Source organism: Sceloporus occidentalis, unplaced genomic scaffold (assembly GCF_023333645.1).
Source record: "Sceloporus occidentalis isolate IW3139 unplaced genomic scaffold, rSceOcc1.0.p SCAF_5, whole genome shotgun sequence".
Classification (NCBI taxonomy): Eukaryota; Metazoa; Chordata; class Lepidosauria; order Squamata; family Phrynosomatidae; genus Sceloporus; species Sceloporus occidentalis.
The window spans coordinates 55,797,727-55,816,722 of record NW_028316985.1 but is presented as its reverse complement, the minus strand read 5'-3'; the positions used below and the strand labels follow the sequence as shown (position 1 = coordinate 55,816,722).

The window sequence follows — 18,996 nt, the reverse complement described above, 5'->3', positions numbered from 1 at the left end:
GGCCTTCGGGCCTTCCTCCTCCGGGGCAGAAAAGAAGGGCTCCACACCCTCTTCGCCCCCTAAACCCAGCCTTCCTAGCCCTGCTTCCAAGGGAGGGCCTTTGGGAATCCCTCCCGGGAGGAAGGCTGGCCTGGAGGAGGAGGAGGGCTCTGAGCCAGAGCGGGGCCTCAGGGGGAGGGGGAGGGTCATCATCCCTCCGCCGGCCCTCCCCCTCCCCCTCCCCCTCCCCTCCTCCCCTTCCAGTTAAGAGGCTTACCTCGTGGCAGATGTTGACAGGCTCCCAGCCAGCTCCCACCATTTGTCAGGAGCCAGCTTCAGAGGAGGAGGAGGAGGAGGAAGGGGAAGCCCTCCTCGGGGTCCTTCTTCTCCCCCCGGGGCTTCCCTCCCTCTCCTGAGCCTCAGGGACCCCCCTCACTTGCTCAGTCTCCAGCAGCAGCCCTTTGCGGGAGACACAACGCCTTGGAAGCGCTTGGCTCCTTCTCCTTTGTCTCCGGGCGTCGCCTCTCTCTCTTTCCTCTCCCCTTCTGCTCTGTCTTTTGGGGGGCTTCTGTCTGTGGGTCTCCCTCAACCCTTCCTCCTCCGCCTCTGTCTTTTCAGAGTTGGGGGTGTGTTTGTGTCTCTCTCTCTCCAGCCCTCCTTCCTCCTCTGTCTTTTGAGTGTTGTGTTGCCTGTGTGTATTGCGTGTCTGCACCCCTTTCTTGTCCCCCGTTCTCTTTTGGGTGTTGCGTGTCTGTCTGTCTCCCAGTCTTTCCCCCTCCTCTTCTGTCTTTTAAGTGCTGTGTGTGTGTGTGTGTGTATTGTGTGTCTGCACCCCCGTTCTTTTACTCTCCTTCCGTCTTTTAAGTGTTGTGTGTGTGTGTGCGTGCGCACCAGCCCAAGCCCTTTCTTTCCCTCTCTTCTTCTGTCTTCTCTCTCTCTCTCTGTGTGTATTGTGTGTCTGCCTCCCTTTCTTCCCCACTCCTCCTCTGTCGTTTAAGTGTGTTGTGTGTGTGTCTGCCCCAACCCATGCCTTTTCTTTCTCCCTTCTCTACTGTCTTTTGAGTGTTGTGTGTGTGTTGTGTGTCTGCACCCCCTTCCCCCTCCTCTTCTGTCTTTTGGGTGTATTGTGTGCCTGCCTCCCTCTCTTTCCCCCTCCTTCTCTGCCTTTTGAGTCTTGTGTGTGTGTTGTGTGTCCCGTCCCATGGTGTGGCCATGGCCAAGCTGCGGGTGGCCTATGAGTACACGGAGGCGGAGGACAAGAGCATCCGCCTGGGCTTGTTCCTCATCGTCTCCGGGATCGTCTCGCTCTTCATCCTGGGCTTCTGCTGGCTCAGCCCGGCGCTGCAGGACCTGCAAGGCAAGGCGGCCAACTGCACCGTCCTCTCGGTCCAGCTGCAGACCGGCGAGCTCTTCGAGTGCACCTTCAGCTGCGGCGCCGACTGCAAGGGCACCTCCCGCTACCCCTGCCTCCAGATCTACGTCAACAGCTCCGAGGCCCCCCAGGCCCGCGCCCTCCTCCTCCACCAGGACCAGCAGCAGCTCCTGGCCAACCCCAAGGTCAGCCAGCACCCCCCCCCCCCCCGGGGGCCGGGGAGAGAGAGAGAGAGGGGGCCCGGGGCACCTGGGGGGCTTTTACAGAAAGAGAGAACCCAGAGATCTGGCCTGGTATGTAAAGAGATCCCGGGCACCTTGGAGACTCAGGGAAAGAAAGAAGTAGGCAGAGAGAGCTTGTGGCACTTTGGAGACTCACGGAAAGAAAGAAGAAGAAAGCCCAGGCTGGCAACAGTTTTCTTTCAGTCTGTAGGGAGAGCTTGTACTGTAGCATCCTTGAGACTCAGGGAAAGAAAGAAGTATGTAGAGAGAACTTGTGGCACCTCTGAGACTTAGGAAAAGAAAGAATTCCAAGATATGGCCTTGTATGCAGAGGGAGCTTATAGCACCTTTGAGACTAACTGAAAGAAAGAAAGAAGAAAGAAAGAAAGCTCAAGCTGGCAACTGCTTTCTTTCAGCATACAGAGAGAGCTTCTAGCCCCTTTGAGACTTACGGAAAGAAAGAATTCAAAGATATAACCATGTTAGTCTGTAGAACGAGTATGCAAAGGGATCTTATAGCAGCTTTGAGACTAACTAAAAGAAGTTGGCAGCATGAGCTTCCATAGAGTCAACTTCCTCAGATGCAGATGGTACAGTACTTCCAAATGCATCTGAGGTCTAAGTCTACGAAAGCTCATGCTGCCAACTCCTTTCAATAGACAGAGAGATCTTATGGCACCTTTGAGACTCACTGAAAGAAAGCATTGTTAGTCTGTAGGATCAATATGGAGAGAGATCTTGTAGCACTTTGAGACTATGAGAAAGAAAGAAAGCTCATGCTGCCAACTTTTTTCTTTCAGTATGTAGAAAGATCTTGTAGCATCTTTGAAACTAACAGAGAGAAAGAAGTTGGCAGCATGAGTTTTTGTAGACCTAAGTCTACTCCCTCAGATGCATTTAGTGGAGTGGAAAGCCAGGGAGAGACCTGTATATGCCATTGGTGTGTGAGAATGTCAGTTAGTGGGTTCTTCACATGCAGGCCTTTCAGAATGACATCCCTAGGTTTACACTTCTTGAGAAAGAAAATGTCTGTCTATACCTGGGCAAGTTTCTTGAAGAGGTTGATAGATTGTTGTATTGTTATATATTTGTTGTACACCGCCCTGATTCTAAGAAGGGCGGTATATAAATAAAATTTTTATTTATTTATTTATTTTAATTTTTATTTCTACTCCATCCAGCCACATTTGGTGCTTTCCATAGTGGTAGAATTCAAAGATATAGCTGTGTTAGTCTGTAGAATCCGCTTGTAGAGAGATTTTGTAGGACCTTTGAGACTAACTGAAAGAAAGAAGTTGACAGCATGAGCTTTCGTAGACTTAAGTATACTTCCTCGGATGCATTTGGAAGTAGCATCTGAGGAAGTAGGCTTACAGTACATCTATGAAAGCTCATGCTGACAACTGCTTTTTTTCCCTTAGCGGATTATCACATGGAAGCACTTACCATGGGCAAAACGTTCCTGAAGTGTTTCTGAAGCATGAAGTTGTGATAGCACATCGCCCTTCTAAAACGTCATGGAGGCGTCCTGCTTCTCTCCCGTCGATGAAGCGTTTGCGGAAAAGCCATTTTCAAAATATGGGATCTTCCGTTATTCAAAAAATGGCTTCTCCGCAAATGCTTCGTCAACAGAAGGGAAGCAGGATGCCTCAATGACGTTTTAGAAGCGTGAAGCCCTATCACACCTTTGTACTTGAGAAACACTTGGGGAATCTTTTAGCCTTGGTAAGGCTCCATGTGATAAGGTCCTTAGTCTCAAAGATGCTGCAAGGTCTCTCTACATAGTGAAATAAAAAAGTTGGCAGCATGCACTTGCTGTCCTCTTTCTTCCAGAATGGAGTTTATCAGACAAGGGAAATTGGAAGTATAATCCAATGGCAATCCGAATGCAATCATGGGGTTTAACATTATTGCATGATAGACTACCACACACAATTTTGCACAATGGGAAGTTAGTCTGAACGCAATCATGGGGTTTCACATTATGGTGTGAGAGGTGGTCACATGCAATTTCAGGCAATGGGAAGTCAGTCCGAACGCAATTATGGGGTTTCATGTTATTGTGGGAGAGGTGGTCACACGCAATTTCGGGCAATGGCAAGCTATTTTCGGGCAATGGGAAGTCAGTTCGAACGCAATTCGAATTCACGTAAATTCGCTGAACTAGCGAATTCACATGAATGCGTTCTGGCCCCACTTTCCTTTCATTCGAAACTAAGAGAAATTCCTCCTGTGTGATAAACTCCTTTATCTCAAAGGTGCTACAAGATCTTTGAGAGATGGAGATAGAGGAGGAGGAAAGGGGAAATAAAAGAAAATAAAGGTTTCTCTGTTTGGGTGCCTTTGGGTTTAGGAATTAAACCCCATCACACTTCCTTGCTAACTTGCACAGCGAGAAGAAGGTGGTGGTCCTGGTCTACTGAGTCACTCCGACACCTTGTTGCTGTTGGGTGCCTTCTTCAAGTCATTTCTGACTTAGAGCGACTCTCAGATGAACCTATCATAGGTTTTTCTTGCAAGATTTGTTCCGAGGGCCATGGCCATCCTCTGAGAGGCTCAGAGAGTGTAGCTTGTCCAAAGTAACCCAGGAGAGTTTGAACCCTGCTCTTCTGAGTCATAGTCCAGTGCTCTACACCACATTGTCGCTGATGGCAGAAGCTTAGAAATGGGTAATGGAGGAATGAGCCTGGATGGTTTTCAAAGTTGGAGGGATGCTTGTTGCTTTCTCTTTGCCCAGGAAATCAGGATTGGATGCTGGGGGTTGGGGATCTAGGTGGTGGCGGCCCCTCTAATGGGATTTTTTAGCCTTGTGGAACCAAAGACAGCTGGCGACGCCCTGGGACTTCATCATTGGATCCAAAGAGAAGCCTTGCCAAGCATCCCTTGCCCAGGACACAGTGTACTCCTCCAGATTTATGCTCTGAAATTATGTGTGTTTAATCCATCAGCGAAGCTAAGGGATTGCTAGAGCCAAATCAGAGGTTGGGAAAGTTAGACTCTGGCTCCCAGATTCATATTACATCTAGAGCTTGGAGGATAACTTTTTAGGGGTTTTGGACTATACCTTGCAACTTCTTTCTTTTCTTTTCAAAGTGTGGATGCAATAGATAGAATATAAAGGTTCTGATTCTAGGAACTGTTGTATAAAGAAATGCTGCAAGTGCAGTTTGTGCTGTGGAAGGTTCCAAGAGCAAGAAAAGTTGTAGCTGCTGAAATGTTCCGTCACCCAGCTTCCTTGGGGGTCATGTCTCGCATCTATCTTCACCACTAGAAGGGATGCCTTTGAAAGCATATAGAGTTTGTGACTGTTATTAATGCAGATTGGTGCAAATGTGAGAGCCAGTGTGGTGTAGTGATTTGAGTGTTGGACTATGACTCTGAGAACAGGGTTTGAATTCCACTAAGCCATGGAAATCCACTGAGTGACTTTGGGGAAACCACAGACTCCAGAAAAACCCATGATAGGTTTGCCTTACGGTCACCATAAGATGGAAAGGACTTGAAAGCACACAACAACAGCAACAAAGTTCAGATTCCATGGTTATCAGTTCTGCATGGTAAACCTTGTAATTTTTAAAAGAAACTAAACACCACTGATTGTTGTTTTTTGTTGTGTGCCTTCAAGTAGTTGCTGGCTTATGGTGACACTACCATGGGCTTTCCTGGAAAGATTTGTTCACAGGGGGTTTGCCTTTCCCTCCCTCTGATGAAGAGAGACTCTGACTTGTCCAAGGTCACTCAGTGTGTTGTTATGGTTGAGCAAGAATTTGAACCCTGGTCTCCAGAACTGTAGTCCAGTGAACAAACCATTACAGCACACTGGCTCTTTTACACCAGTGATGTGTGTGTTTGTGCCTTCAAATCGCCTGATGACTAATGGCGAGCCTGTGACTTTCATTGGGTTTTCTTAGGCAAGGAATACTCCGAGGTAGCTTTGCCGGTTCTTTCCTCTGAAATATAGCCCTGCAGCACCTGGTGTTGGTTGGTGGTCTCCCATCCAAGTACTAACCAGGGCTGACCCTGCTTAACTTCCAAGATCAGATTGATCTGGTGCTTTTAGAATATTTAAACTCTATACACCCTATTATAATGTGCGGGTTAAAGACAATGTATAAATACTAAATTTCAAATTGATGTTGAAGCATGAAGGTCTTGGGAATATCTCGAGTCTAGGAGCTCCTAACTACCTAGGATTCATCACAAGGTGGTTGTCAGGATAATTTATATATATAATTGGTATGCTGTCCTGACTCACTAGGGCAAAATAATTTACACATAATTTAAAACTTGTTCTCTTTATGTCACTTTAAACTCCTCTTCCCTTAATTATTCACATGATGGTCAGAATTCTAGCCACAACACACAGGTATTCTCCAATTTTTGATCGGCAGCCTGGATAAAATCAGCCCCTGACAAATTACAGGAGGCCGAGGAGGTAAGCTGCTTGAATAATACAATAATAACAAATGACTTAAAAATGCCTGTGAGGGAAATCACAGCTATTCTCATTTTACAGATTGGGCAACTGAGCTGAGAAGAACTTTCCCCTTTGCCACATAAGCATGTCTGAAGTCATCAGTGACTTTCTCCTTCCGTCTCTTTTCTTAGTGTAAATGTTTTAAATTTCCCACAAATGCTTTATCTTCTTTTTTTTTTTAGTTTAAGTTAGCAGTTGAAGTGCCTGCAAAGAGTCTGGCATGTCTCAATGGAAGTTGGATAAAGTTTGATTAAAAGGAAAATAAATTTTGAATGTAACTTCAGGGAATGAGCCAGATATTGATTGATTGTAGCCTGAAGCAGTGGGATCCGTTAGCAGTAGCAGAAGCCTCGGAGGTTTGGCTGTGCCCACCAAGACACCACTCAATTTAATTACCACTTCTGAGGATGCAGTGGGTTGCCAATTCTCTAAAAAGGAAATGGGGGAAAAGAAGTAGGCTGCATAGAAGCAGAGAATGGAAAAAGAGGAAAGAGGAAAAGCATTCTGTTGGGAAACAGGCCTAATGAGAGATGCTTTGGTGGATTGGCTAAGAGATTGGATTGTGTGCTAGGAAGTCCCTGGTGCAATCCTAATGGAACTTAATAAGCAGCCATGTGCAAGTCACTCTCATTCTGCTCCCTCTCAATGGGTATGTCTATGTGCCTTCAAGTTATCTGTCTTACAGTGTGACCCCATGAATTTCATAGGGTTTTCTAAGGCAAGGAATACTCAGAGGAAACTTGCTTTTGTCTGAAATATAGCCCACAGCACCTGGTATTCCTTGGTGGTCTCTCACCCAGGTACTAACTAGGGTTGACCCTGCTTAGTTTCTAGAACAGATTGGAGCTGGTGCCTTCAGAGTATTAGGACTACTACCCACATCACGATATGGAGATAATTATAATGTCTTACCTTGCAAGGTTGTTGTAAGGATTACAATTGGATGGATCATGGCAAACACTTTGAACACGTGAAAATGCAGTACAGATGTTTATTAGTCTTATTACTATTTCGGTTTTCTCCACTTACTGTACATTTTGGTAGGGGTATGTGGCCTCTTTGAATCACTTCCCATGTTGTTGTTTGTTATTGTGTGTCTTATAATCATATTTGACTTATGGAGACCCTAAGGCACCATGGGTTTTTCTTTATTTAGAGGGGGTTCCTATGTTCCATGGCTACAAGAAGGATTGTCTGAGGGAACTGCACCCAGTGCCATTGCACTGACAGATTTTCCTGCACATTACGTATATTTTCCAAACGATGTTGTATTTCCATTTTACATTTTTGGGAGGAGGGAGAATGGTGCACTTTATTTTTTTTAAAAAAAAAATCAGTCCAGCAATGAATTTATCATTTATATGGGGACTCCTTCCCCCAAATGTTTGCTAAAACCAGTGGTTTGCCTCAGGATCTTTTTACACTTGGGGGGGGGGACGTCCAAATGGACTCCAAACCTATTTTGTCCTGTCCCTGCCCTGGAGCCACCCTGTACCTGTGTTCTCCACAGTAGTTGTTTATACATGTCCTTGTAGATGTTGCTGTGACTGGTCACTGCTGCCTTTATTCCATCAGTTGCCAGAGTCCGGACAGATTACTGCCTGGCAGGTACTGCTATTTACCAATGTCTAGGCCAGTTCCGCACCTAAAACAACATTTGCCAAGAGTTTTTTTCACATTTGTGAGGTGCCAGGCACCTCATTCTCACCTCAGGGTACGTCACCAGTAGTGGTGGTGAGGGGAAAACCTTTGTTGCCAAAGATCTCTGATAGGGAACTAGCAGCACCTGCCAGGCAGCAATCTGTCCTGTCTCTCCCCACCTGAATCCAGGGGGAATCACTTGTTTTTATATAGGAAATACTGGAGTTTCCTGGAAACTATGGAGAAAAATGTGAATTTTTAAAATTAAGACTTTGAGTTTGCTGCTGATAGGGCTGTGTGTCATGTATCCTAACCATGGCAAATTCAGATAAAATGCCATGCATAGTGTGTCCTGATTTTGCCAGATTTGGGGCTGGGGGTATGGTTCAGGGTTTCCCCCCCTCATGTAGACAAGCCTTCACATTTGCAGGAAAGACTAAGAATAAACTGCAGTCCTTGTGAGTTAATGAGATCTAGCTAATTCCTTGAGTTTTTTTTATTGTGTAGGACTAAATCCTGTTAGTCCTGGCAAGAGGAAACCCATTGAGTCAACAGGATTCACCTATGTGTTGACTCACTATTCAAAGATTAATGCAGTCAGTCTATTCTAGTTGGGATTAGTGAATAGGATTTGTGTCATAATCATGTTCTTTAATAGTGACAATTCAAAATTGTGATGAATTTCCTTTTTGGGGGGGGGGGTTTAGGAAAATCCCTATGTTTTATTCACAATAAGAAGTGTAGATAGCAAGTGAGTTATAGCAAATTATTCTGGCTAAAGAAAAACATAGTGCTAATTGGTAAAATCATGGGAACCTTAGTTAAGCAATCTCTAAATCAATACTTCAAGTATTACACAAGCTGTTGTCCAAGGCTCAAGCCACAATAAACCTGTTAGGTAGATCATGAAGGATCTTGTCCTGATGCCCATAAAGTCTAACCCTTCTACACTTTGCCTCTTAGGCCCCATTCCCACTGGGCATATAAATAATAATAATAATAATAATAATAAAAATTTTATTTATATGCCGCCCTTCCTTCGATCAGGGCGGCTTACAGCATAAAAACAGACAATTCAGAATACAATTCAATAAAAAATACAGTAAAAATACACATACAGAGTTACAAAAACTCAGCCCAACAGTAAAAAGCCCCATGGCCCAGCCTCTTGGCCACGAAAGAGGAGGGAGGCCCGCAGGATATCTATTCGGGGAATGCCTGTTGGAATAGGAAGGTTTTCAAGTCCTTCCTAAATTGGGCCAGGGTGGTAGACGAGCGGAGCTCTGTGGGCAGCGCATTCCAAAGGGCTGGGGCAGCTATGGAAAACGTCCTCCGCGAAGTGGAGGCTAACCTAGCCCCAGGCACCTTCAGTAGCTGCTGCCCAGACGTTCTGAGGGTGCGAGGCGGAATGTACGGGGAGAGGCGGTCCTTTAGGTATCCTGGGCCCAAGCCATTTAGGGCTTTATAGGTAATTACCAACGCCTTATATTGAGCTCGGAAACAGATGGGCAGCCAATGGAGACCTCTTAAAACCGGTGTTATGTGGCTGGTCCTGGGAGCACCAGTGACCAGCCGGGCCGCCATGTTCTGCACCATTTGAAGCTTCCGAGTTTGGTATAAGGGTTGCCCCATGTAGAGTGCGTTGCAGAAATCCAGTCTCGAAGTTACCAGAGCGTGTACAACAGTTTCTAGGTCCCTCTGGGCCAGGTATGGGCGCAGCTGGCGAATCAGCCGAAGCTGATAACAGGTGCTCTTGACCGTCGCATTCACCTGAGCCGTCAGGTGAAGCGACGAATCAAGAAGCACCCCCAGACTGCGCACGGAGTCCTTCACAGGGAGCGTGACCCCGTTCAGGACAGGTGGAATCACCGCCATTCCTGGACCAGGAGAACCTATTACTAGTACCTCCGTTTTCTCTGGATTCAGCTTGAGTCGTTTTTCCCTCATCCAGCCCATTACTGACTCCAGACAGGCCACGAGAGGAGAGACGCCATCCCCAGTCACTGCATCAGTCGGAGACATAGAGAAAATGATTTGGGTGTCATCAGCGTACTGATAACCCCGCGCCCCATGTCTCCGGATGATCTCTCCCAGCGGTTTCATGTAAATGTTAAATAGCATGGGAGACAGAATGGCTCCTTGAGGGACCCCGGTTTTGAGGGGCCTCTCATCGGAGCACACGTCTCCCAGCTGCACCATCTGGGACCTCCCAGTGAGGTAGGAGCGGAACCACTGGAGCGCAGTGCCCCCGACTCCCACCTCTGCCAGGCGTCCCAGAAGGATACCATGGTATAAAGTGACATATATCGCTGCCAGTCTGGATTGGATCAAGTTTTTGAGTCGTATTTGAATCAGGCAAACATTCCCATTACAAAAAGGAGCAAACGGACTCGATTTTTCTTGACTCATGTTCTCGTTCCAATTGATTTTTCTCCATTGTATTTTGACATGGTTTTTTTTTTGTTCCCCATTCCCATTGCCTTTTTGGAACCGTTTTTTAAAGCTCTCAATCAAATGCTTAGACGATTAGATTGACAGTGATGTCTATTCCCCTCTCTTCTTCTTATCCCCCCTTCTTCTTCACCCCCCCCCCCAATATGCAGCAGCCAGCCACCCCTTTTCTGTCTCAAAACAGGAAACAAGGCTGGAAGCAGGAGCCACATTCAGGGTTTTGGGTTTTTTTCTCTCTCTCTTTTTCCTTTCTGCTCACAAAAAGTTTTCGCCAGCCTCCCTTTCTCCATATGCCTTCTCCTCTTTCCTTTCTTTCCCCCTCCCTCTCAATAAATCCAGTTTAACTTTCTTCTTTTTTTTTTTAAAAAAAAGTTTTACACACTCAAATATTTATTATTATTATTATTATTATTATTATTATTATTTGCAAAGAGAGGGAGAAAAGGATCGCTCTGTGAGGAATTTGAAGAGAAAAAAAGTTGAGGGATTGGATAGGTACATAAAGAGAGAAGGAGTTCTATTTCTTAGCGTTCCTCCCTTTAATTTTTTTTTTGGGGGGGTGCTTAGGCAGCCTAAGGCCCTTTTATTACAGTTGGGAGCCTTGGGGTTTCCAAGGCAGAAAGAGGCGCCCAATTGCAACCCAATGGGGCTCCTTGCAAGCAAGAGCCTCAGGTCCAGCATTCCTGCCTTAGGAGGATTTGGGGGAAGGCATTTCCTTCCCCCACAAAGCTGAGGAGAGCCTGAGTGAGAAGGCTCCTGGTCTTCATAGGTCTCCTCCTGAGCAGGGGGACCCTTCTTCTTCAAACCCCCTCAATATGCAACAGCCAGCCACCCCTTTTCTGTGTCAAAAAAAGGAAACAAGGCTGGATGCAGGAGCCACGTTCAGGGTTTTGGATTTTTTTCTTTTTCCTTTCTGCTCACAAAAAGTTTTCGCCAGCCTCCGCTTCACCATATCCCTTCTCCTCTTGCCTTTCTTTTCCTCTCCCTCTCCAAAGTTTAACTTTCTTCTTAAAAAAAAAGTTTTACACACCACTGGGGAAAGGCTACGTAAATGGGGAAAATGAGACCGGTAATGTCAGGAAAAAGAACAAAGCTGGTGACACCCCTGGGACAGCCCCTTGAACATTGCTTCTCCCCCGATTCGGACACCCTTGTCATTCCCATTAGTTTGCCACAGATCTGACACAGCAGCTGCAAAAAAACCCCAAGTGGTGTCAGGTTAACCTGGGTTATCCACTGCTGATTCGGGTTTTAGCTAGAGAAATTGATCAAAGTTGGATCGAACACGGATTCAAATGGGAACAATTTTCGTTAAACAAGGATCGAACGCGAGTTCAAATGGGAATGATGTTCCTATAATCCAATTTTTGATTCGATTTATAGCCCAGTGGGAATGGGGCCTTAATCAAATAGTTGCAAGTTAGGATCCACCAGTAAGTTGTCAAAGCATTGAACGTAGGTGTTAGATAATTGCAGTGAATTTTAAGAGCAATAAAAGTCATACAGCTAGGGTTACTAGGGAAATAAGGGTAGTGCAGAATAATTGTGATCTGCCCAAGGTCCTTGTACTAGATAAGAAATAAATCCAGACAAATGAATATTAGGCAGGTTTATTATCCTTTCTCTCCATTGCTTTTGTTTACTTCACCCTATGCTTTTACCTACACTTCCTTTTCTTCCTCCCATCCTGTCCCTGTCCAGTTGTTTACATTTTCTAGTTTCAGAGACAGGTGTATGTTTATGTAGATAGAGAAAGGTAGATATTTGTGAAAAAGACAGCTTGGTGGTGTGATTTGAGCATTGGACTATGACTCTGGAGAACAGGGTTCAAATCTCCACTTGACCATGAAAACTCACTGGATGACTTTGGGCAAGTCATAGTCTCTCAGCCTCAGAGCATGGCAATGCCAAACTCCCTCTGAAGAAACTTGCCAAGAAACCCCTGTGATAGGTTTGCCTTAGTGTTACCATAAGTTAGAAAGACTTGAAGGCAAACAACAAACATACAAAGCCATATCCATAGCCATACTAGTTTAGATCATTGCTCAAAATTCCCAAGGGATTCATACAAAGGGATGTAAAGCTGCTCCAAGATCCCTTTGTATGCAAATAGAGTGAGCAGTGATTAAAAAAATCCAGTGGCTGAATGTTATTTAATGCTGGCCATCCATGTTGTTGTGTTGTGCCTTAAAGTTGTTTCTGATTTATGATGCCCTAAGGTGAATTTATCATAGAATTTTCTTGGCAACTTTCTTCAGAGGAGATTGGCCATAGCTATACCCTGAGGCTGAGAGAGTGTGACTTGCTCAAGGTCACCCAGTGGGTTTCATGGCTCAACATGGACTCAGATCCTGGTCTCCAGAGTCATAGTCCAGCACTCAAACCATTATGCCACACTGATCATCCATAACTGTTGTCTTGTGACTTTGTCTTGGTTTTATCAGAGATCAGAACCCTTACTTATTTGGATTACATCTTCCAGGATCCACCAATCACTGTGGCTACTGCCCATGCTGGCTGATGAATTCTCAGCATTGTAGTCCAGAGAAGTTACCTTTTCAAGTTCAGGTGTTATGGATCCCATGTTTTAGCACCATAGTTATGAATGGTTGTGCCAAGTGCAGTTTCTGTGTGCAGGCAAAGTAGTACAAAAGGGTTAGTGCCACCATCTTTTTAAAAAATGGCCTTGAAATTGTTCTGTTTATTTTATTTTTCTTTGTCCTTTGCATTTGGCTCGCAGTTGAATGTTCCTTATTTAAATGCTGGGAGGGCTATGTTGTGATTTATTGCATTGTCCTAGAGCTTCAGCAGCAGTGTTTTGTTTCTGAGCATGCCATTCTGAGTAAAGAAGAAGTGCTAAATATAATCACAGTCATACGGCTGGAAAACGATCTTTAGGGAACAAGGCAGATACAACTTAGAGGAAAGAAAAAGTAGATTAGCAAGTGGTACTGGTGGCCATGTGGGCTCACTGCCATGGAGTTGTGAATGCACTTTAGATTTTAGCACCTCTCCTATTGTAGATTCTTTATGCTGCTTGGGAGTTCTGACAAGTGTGGCACATAATAGGTTCACATAGCTGGGGTGCTTAGGAACCAAGTAAATGGTGAGTGGAGGTGAAGCCAAAAGTGGATGAAGTCAAAGCTAGCAGTGAGCAGAACCTTGAAGTAATAAGATAAAAGTAATGGAATTGGCATAGTGAAATGGTTTGGGTGTTGGAGGGTTCAAATCCTCATTCAACCATGGAAATCCTCTAGGTGGCCTTTGGCAAGTCTCACTCTCTCAGCATCAGAAGAAGGCAGAGACAAACTTCCTCTGAACAAATAGTGCCAAGAAAACCCCGAAATAGGTTTGCCTTAGGGTTGCCTAAGTCAGAAATGACTTGAAGACTCACAACACAGTTATCCATACCTGGCTGCCAGTCTGTTTCTGAGCACAATGGAAAGGGCTGGTTTTGATTGCTAAATCCTTAGACAGCCTTGGTCCAGGCATCTGAAGGATGTCCCCATGAGCCTGACAGAGCTCTAAGATTTTTGGAGAGGTGCTTTTCTTGATCCCATCATCTCCACAGCTTGTTTAGCGGGAATACTTGAGAGAGTATTTTCCATGGGTTGCTCCCAGACTTCCTTTTAGGCTGGAAATGGCTAGGCTGGCTCTCTCTTTGCCAGCAGGTAGAAACCTTTTTATTCTACCAGGCTTTTAGGAACTGATTATTTTATAAGAAAGGGGCTTTTCTTTGTTTAGAGTGCAGTACTAATTTTATTTTTTGCTTTAAATCAGTGTTATGAATGGTTTTGATGGTATTGATAATTCTTCTTGTATGTTTTTAGCTATGTTTGTGGTTTTTTTGTTTGTAATTTTCTCTGTTTTGTAGGCTGTCTTGAGTCTCAGGTTTGGGGAAAGGGTGCGGGTATAAATAAAAAATAAATAAATTGAATGAATGGATCTTTAACAAGTTATTTATTTTTATAAGGAGGGTTTAACAAAGCTACACTCTGTATAATGAGTGGGAGCAGTATTGCTTTAGTGGTATGAATAACCTTTCTGAGATATATTTCGATGTCTTCTTTAATGGACATTTTTAGATATGTTTCAGCAGGAATTTTTCAGCATTTACTGTATATCTTTCTGTTGTCCATCCATGTTTATTTTAAAGTAACCAATGCAAGACATAAAGCAAGAAGTGAGTTTTCAGACATTGCAACATGGTATGACAGTGGATTACTAAAAACAAGAACAACAAATCCACATGCTGCATAATAGGAATGGATTGCTTTTGAAAGCAACTTTGCAAGTTTAATCAACCATCCAGCTTTTCCCTTTAAACTTCTCTCTTCTCTGCTAACTGTATTTTTGTCTCTATCTGTTTCATTCACTGCTTTGCTTTCATTTTCTTGTGGCCCAGATCCCTTGGGATTTAAAGGTAAAGATCTCATAAGAGATGTTTTTTGGGGGGTTGGGGTTGGGGAGGGGAATAAGTCTGTTGGATGGATCCAAAGAAGGGTTATCATGGGTCATATCAAAAGGAACATCAGCCCCCCTCCCCCAGTAGCTCCCTGTCCCTGGATTGAATAGTGAATGCCTTTGGTTTTACCATGAAGAAACAGAAAGCAACTGTTCTGGGCAGGAGTTTCCAGATAGAACCCCCTTCCTCCTGCCACTGAATATCAGCTCTTCAGAAAAACACTGGAAAGGGGATATCACTTTCATGACCAGTTGAGAGGCTTCCCGATGCACTGGACTGAACACCATGTGAAGCAGCTCACTGGTCTAGATACATTTTTTGCTTGATGCATCTTCTTCCTATCTTCTTGTGTTGTGGTTGTATGCCTTCAAACTGTCTCTGACTCATAGTGACCCCAGGATGAATTTATCATAGGGTTTTCTTGGCAAGATTCATCCAGAGGAGGTTTGCCATTGCCTTTGTCTGAGGCTGAGAGTATGTGACCTGCCCAAGGTCATCCAATGGGTTTCATGGCCAAGCAAGGAATTGAATCATGGTCTCCAGAATTGCAGTCCAGCACTCAAATGACTGCACCATGTGACCTTCTTTGGAGGTCTTTAAGCAGAAGCTGGATGGCCATCTGTTGAGGATGGTTTGATTGAGATTTCCAGCAGGGCAGGGGGTTGGACTGGATGGCACTTGTGGTCACTTCCAACTCTATGATTCTATGATCATCCCCTTGTCTTTAAAAAGTGAACTGTAATCAAGAGGTGATCAGAAAGTAAATTGGGATCTCTTGCTAGAACCCAATTTGTAATAGATCAGTAAAATTTCTGATTCTCAATCACTTACCTATAAAACAACAATAGGCTCCCTCCCCTCATGAGGTGAAACAGAAAAAAGCTCAGCTGGTAGGGGGAACCAGAGATACATTTTTGTGCAAAAGTACTGTGAATTTACACAGTACACCCAACATTCTTGTCCCAGCTTTTTATCAACTTGTGAGAGTTTAAATTAAAATAAGCCTCATATGAACATCTTTGTTTATATTTTCCACAACATACACATTTTGTACAAATTGTTCTGATGGACATAATTTTTATATGCATTTCCCCCATAGATTAAGGTGTATGTGCATTTTTCAAATGCACAGTTTTTATAGGTGTGCTTTCCTGTGATGTATTCAAGTTTTTTACTCCAAGCCTCAAGTTGAGTCTCAAGTCCTTGCAAGGTACTTTCAAGTCAAATCTTAAATCTGGTTGCTGATGTGAACGTAAAAAAGGAAGTGGTGGTGGTGCATGTGTGGACTTCAATAACTAGAAAATAAAGAAGAATGCACAAAGTTAGGATGTGTTAGACAGTGGGCGTAAGGTGGAAGTATCCTTCTAAACTTTTCAAAATCTTTAGAAAGCTTCTCCTCCTTCAACCCTAACATGCTTGCTGTTTCTGGATGAAGTTAAACCAGCAAGATGGTCATTAAAAATATACTGGTCTCAGGTTCAGTCAAGTCAGTACCTCATTTATTGCTCATTTATTGCTGAGTTGACTCCACATCGAATCACTGAGGTGACTTGCGTCTGAGTCAAGTCTGAATCAATTGATTCAAGTCTACACCACTGGTGCTTTTCTCCAAATATTTGCATGATTTCTCTTTGCTAAGAGATGCACAAGTCTTGAAAACGTGGTATCCTTACTCCTGTTTTCATTCTTGAGAGGTGTTCCATGGATATTTCTATACAGAAATGCAAATGAAAACAATTTATCTTTTGTCCTTATAAAAACCCAGCACTGATTCTGGCTCTCTTACAAGCACTGCTGGAAACCTGTCAGTACCTCTGCAAAACCAGGTTGAGGAGAAGGTAGCACCATATGCTGCATCCAAATGAAGGAAGTTTAGAATTCTGGAAGTCATAAAAGAAATGAATGAAAATCACTATCCTTAAGTAGAAAGAGAAAAATTTGGTTTAATTGACCCTATACCTGTTTATGTATTCTGCTCCCTGCTTTGTTCCTTCAGGCATTATGCTGAAGATTAAAGTCCTGTGCTGGAACTTCACCATTGCCATGTAACAATAAGACTGGAGACGAGGATGCATGTGTGCATCACCATGACCATTAACTCCACCATCATCACTACTGTTGTTAATTTACTTCTTTCCCACCTTTCCCCAAAACTGGGACTCATGGTAGCTAACAAAAATTAAAATACAGGCAGCATCCTTATAGTGACATAAGGAGGTGTAAGTTCTGCTATGCATAGAGTGGTGCAGGTTTTTTTTTGTTCAGTGCTCAATGAAATAACCAGCTGATATCAGCATAAGTGGAGTTGCACATATGAGACTGGTTGCTGTGTGGTTGAACGACCAAGTACACAGAGTAGATTGTAAATGTGCATTGCCTCTGTGAAATGTCTTTGTGCATTACACATTGCAGTTGCACAGTGGATTGTCATCCATACACACTGAACACTGAGCCACATATGTTGAGCTATGTTGTTATTTAGTACAGGGGTCGTATAACATAATTTTGTCAGTGGATATTTATGCTGTGCTGAACTGATATAGGAGCTTGGTCATGAAGGTGAAAGTAAAGACATATAAAAATTATGATAAAAATTCAATTAAACTATCTATAGAATTAAAACCATTTAAAACAAAGCTATTTAAAAGTGAGGGGGAGACAAAAATCAATTGAACAGCACATTATTGTAAGCCTTTGCTGCCAGTTCCTAAAAGCTTCTAGTAAGAGAAAGGCTCATGGAATGAGAGTAAAGAGTGAGCCATCTTAACTTCCAAGGGAGAAATTTTCACACCCTTTCCCATGTTCTCATTAGGCATGCCAATAAAGATGGTGTGACTGAGGGAAGCATATAAATCCTGCCCGCAAATGTCAGTGTGCACTTGGATGTGTGCTAGGCACAGTGAGTGTGAAGGTCTGAAAAGGGCTCTGGGACAGCATTCAGCTGTGTGTGTTCCAATGACCAGGAATGTGAATGTGGCTGGGTTCTTGATCTCAATAGTTTTGTTCCCACATTTAGCAAATCCTTACATAGCTCTCTTTAGCCAAGAACTCACACACTTCCAAATTCCCTCCCCCCTTTTAACACTACATGCAAATAGCTGAAGTGGTTGGACTGAAGGACAAGAAACCTGCTAAGCTTCTCTCTGTGCATGGGATAGAATGTCCTATTGGAGAATTCTTCAATACTTGGGGATTCTGGCAGGGAAAAAAAAATCTTTTCTTTGACAGGTGATCAGCAACCTTTTATCTCTACCAGCAAATTTTCAGGCAGTATCTAGTCTGGTTTCTATGCACACAACTAAGGATGCATGAGGAAACTACTATGGCAGCCTTTTTTGTGCAGGCGTTCTCCAGTCCACACGACTGTCAACTTATGGTGGCACCTGTGAACTTATGGTGGCACCATAAATGTCATAGGGTTTTCTTTGGCAATGAATATTCAGAGGTGGTTTTGCCAGGCTCTTCTTCTAAAATATATCCTACAGCACCTGGTATTAGCTGACTAAAACTGGGAACTGCACTTCTAAGTTTTGGTCTGAGCCTCCTAGACTGGCTGCAGGCCAGATACAATCTGCATTCCAGAATCTATGTTTATGGGCAGCTGCAGATGCTACTGAAACAAAATACACATTTGCATAGTGTGCATAGAGGAAGATGTATAAAACACTGCATAAATATGCTTTATTCAGTGTGTGGGGAGGTGATATAAATGATGTACTATATGCAGTTTTTAAAATCTCACAAAATTGTTGACACCTGAAAAACTAAGCTACAAATAGAGAAGGAATGGATATTATCTCCACCCCAAAATGACACAAACTGGGAACAGAACAGGTGTGGAGCTTGTGGAAAGAAGGAATACTATGTATGCAGGCTTTAATGCTCATGTCTCTGTAGTGTAACTTTCTTCACTCCCAGAGATATCTTGTTTGCCAGTAGAGTTTGATGAGGCATTTCTCTTCAGAGTAAATGTTGATTTAATGCTGAAGCTCTGCCTTCCATACTTTGGTAGTAGAAATCATTTTAATCCTTTCTGTGTTGGAGACGCTCAACTATTTAGATATTTTTGTATCCTGGTGGGAAATTATCATTCTTCTCTTTGCTTAGTGGCTTTTTTTTCTTTTATTACTGTTTGGTTTGAGATTCGCCAGGTTTGCTCATCAACATATTGTTCTCTCTGTGCCAACATCATAACAGTTGCTAATGTTTTTCTTTCTTTTTTTATGTTTCTAACTGTTAGGAAGGAAAAGAGGAAAAAGAAGCATCTTTTGGTTGAGAAAAATAAAAACAAGTAAGGAATCACCTGAGCTGAAACTGAGGTGGCATCCTATGGTTGCTTGGCAACTAAAAGTTGCTTCTTTCTTCACAAGATGGAATAAACAGAGAAGAC

At 43.6% G+C, this 18,996-nt stretch overlaps 1 protein-coding gene across 1 annotated transcript in view; it reads left to right on the top strand.

Annotated features, from left to right (window-relative positions):
* Nucleotides 1-277: 277 nt before the first annotated feature.
* The window catches only part of KCNMB4 (potassium calcium-activated channel subfamily M regulatory beta subunit 4), a 36,233-nt gene continuing 17,514 nt past the window's right edge, over nucleotides 278-18,996 (top strand). Inside the window, exon 1 of the mRNA XM_089524121.1 lies at nucleotides 278-1,536. Within this exon, the coding sequence (XP_089380247.1) occupies nucleotides 1,192-1,536 (345 nt within the window). The 5' untranslated portion in view covers nucleotides 278-1,191. The remainder of the gene's footprint in view (nucleotides 1,537-18,996) is intronic.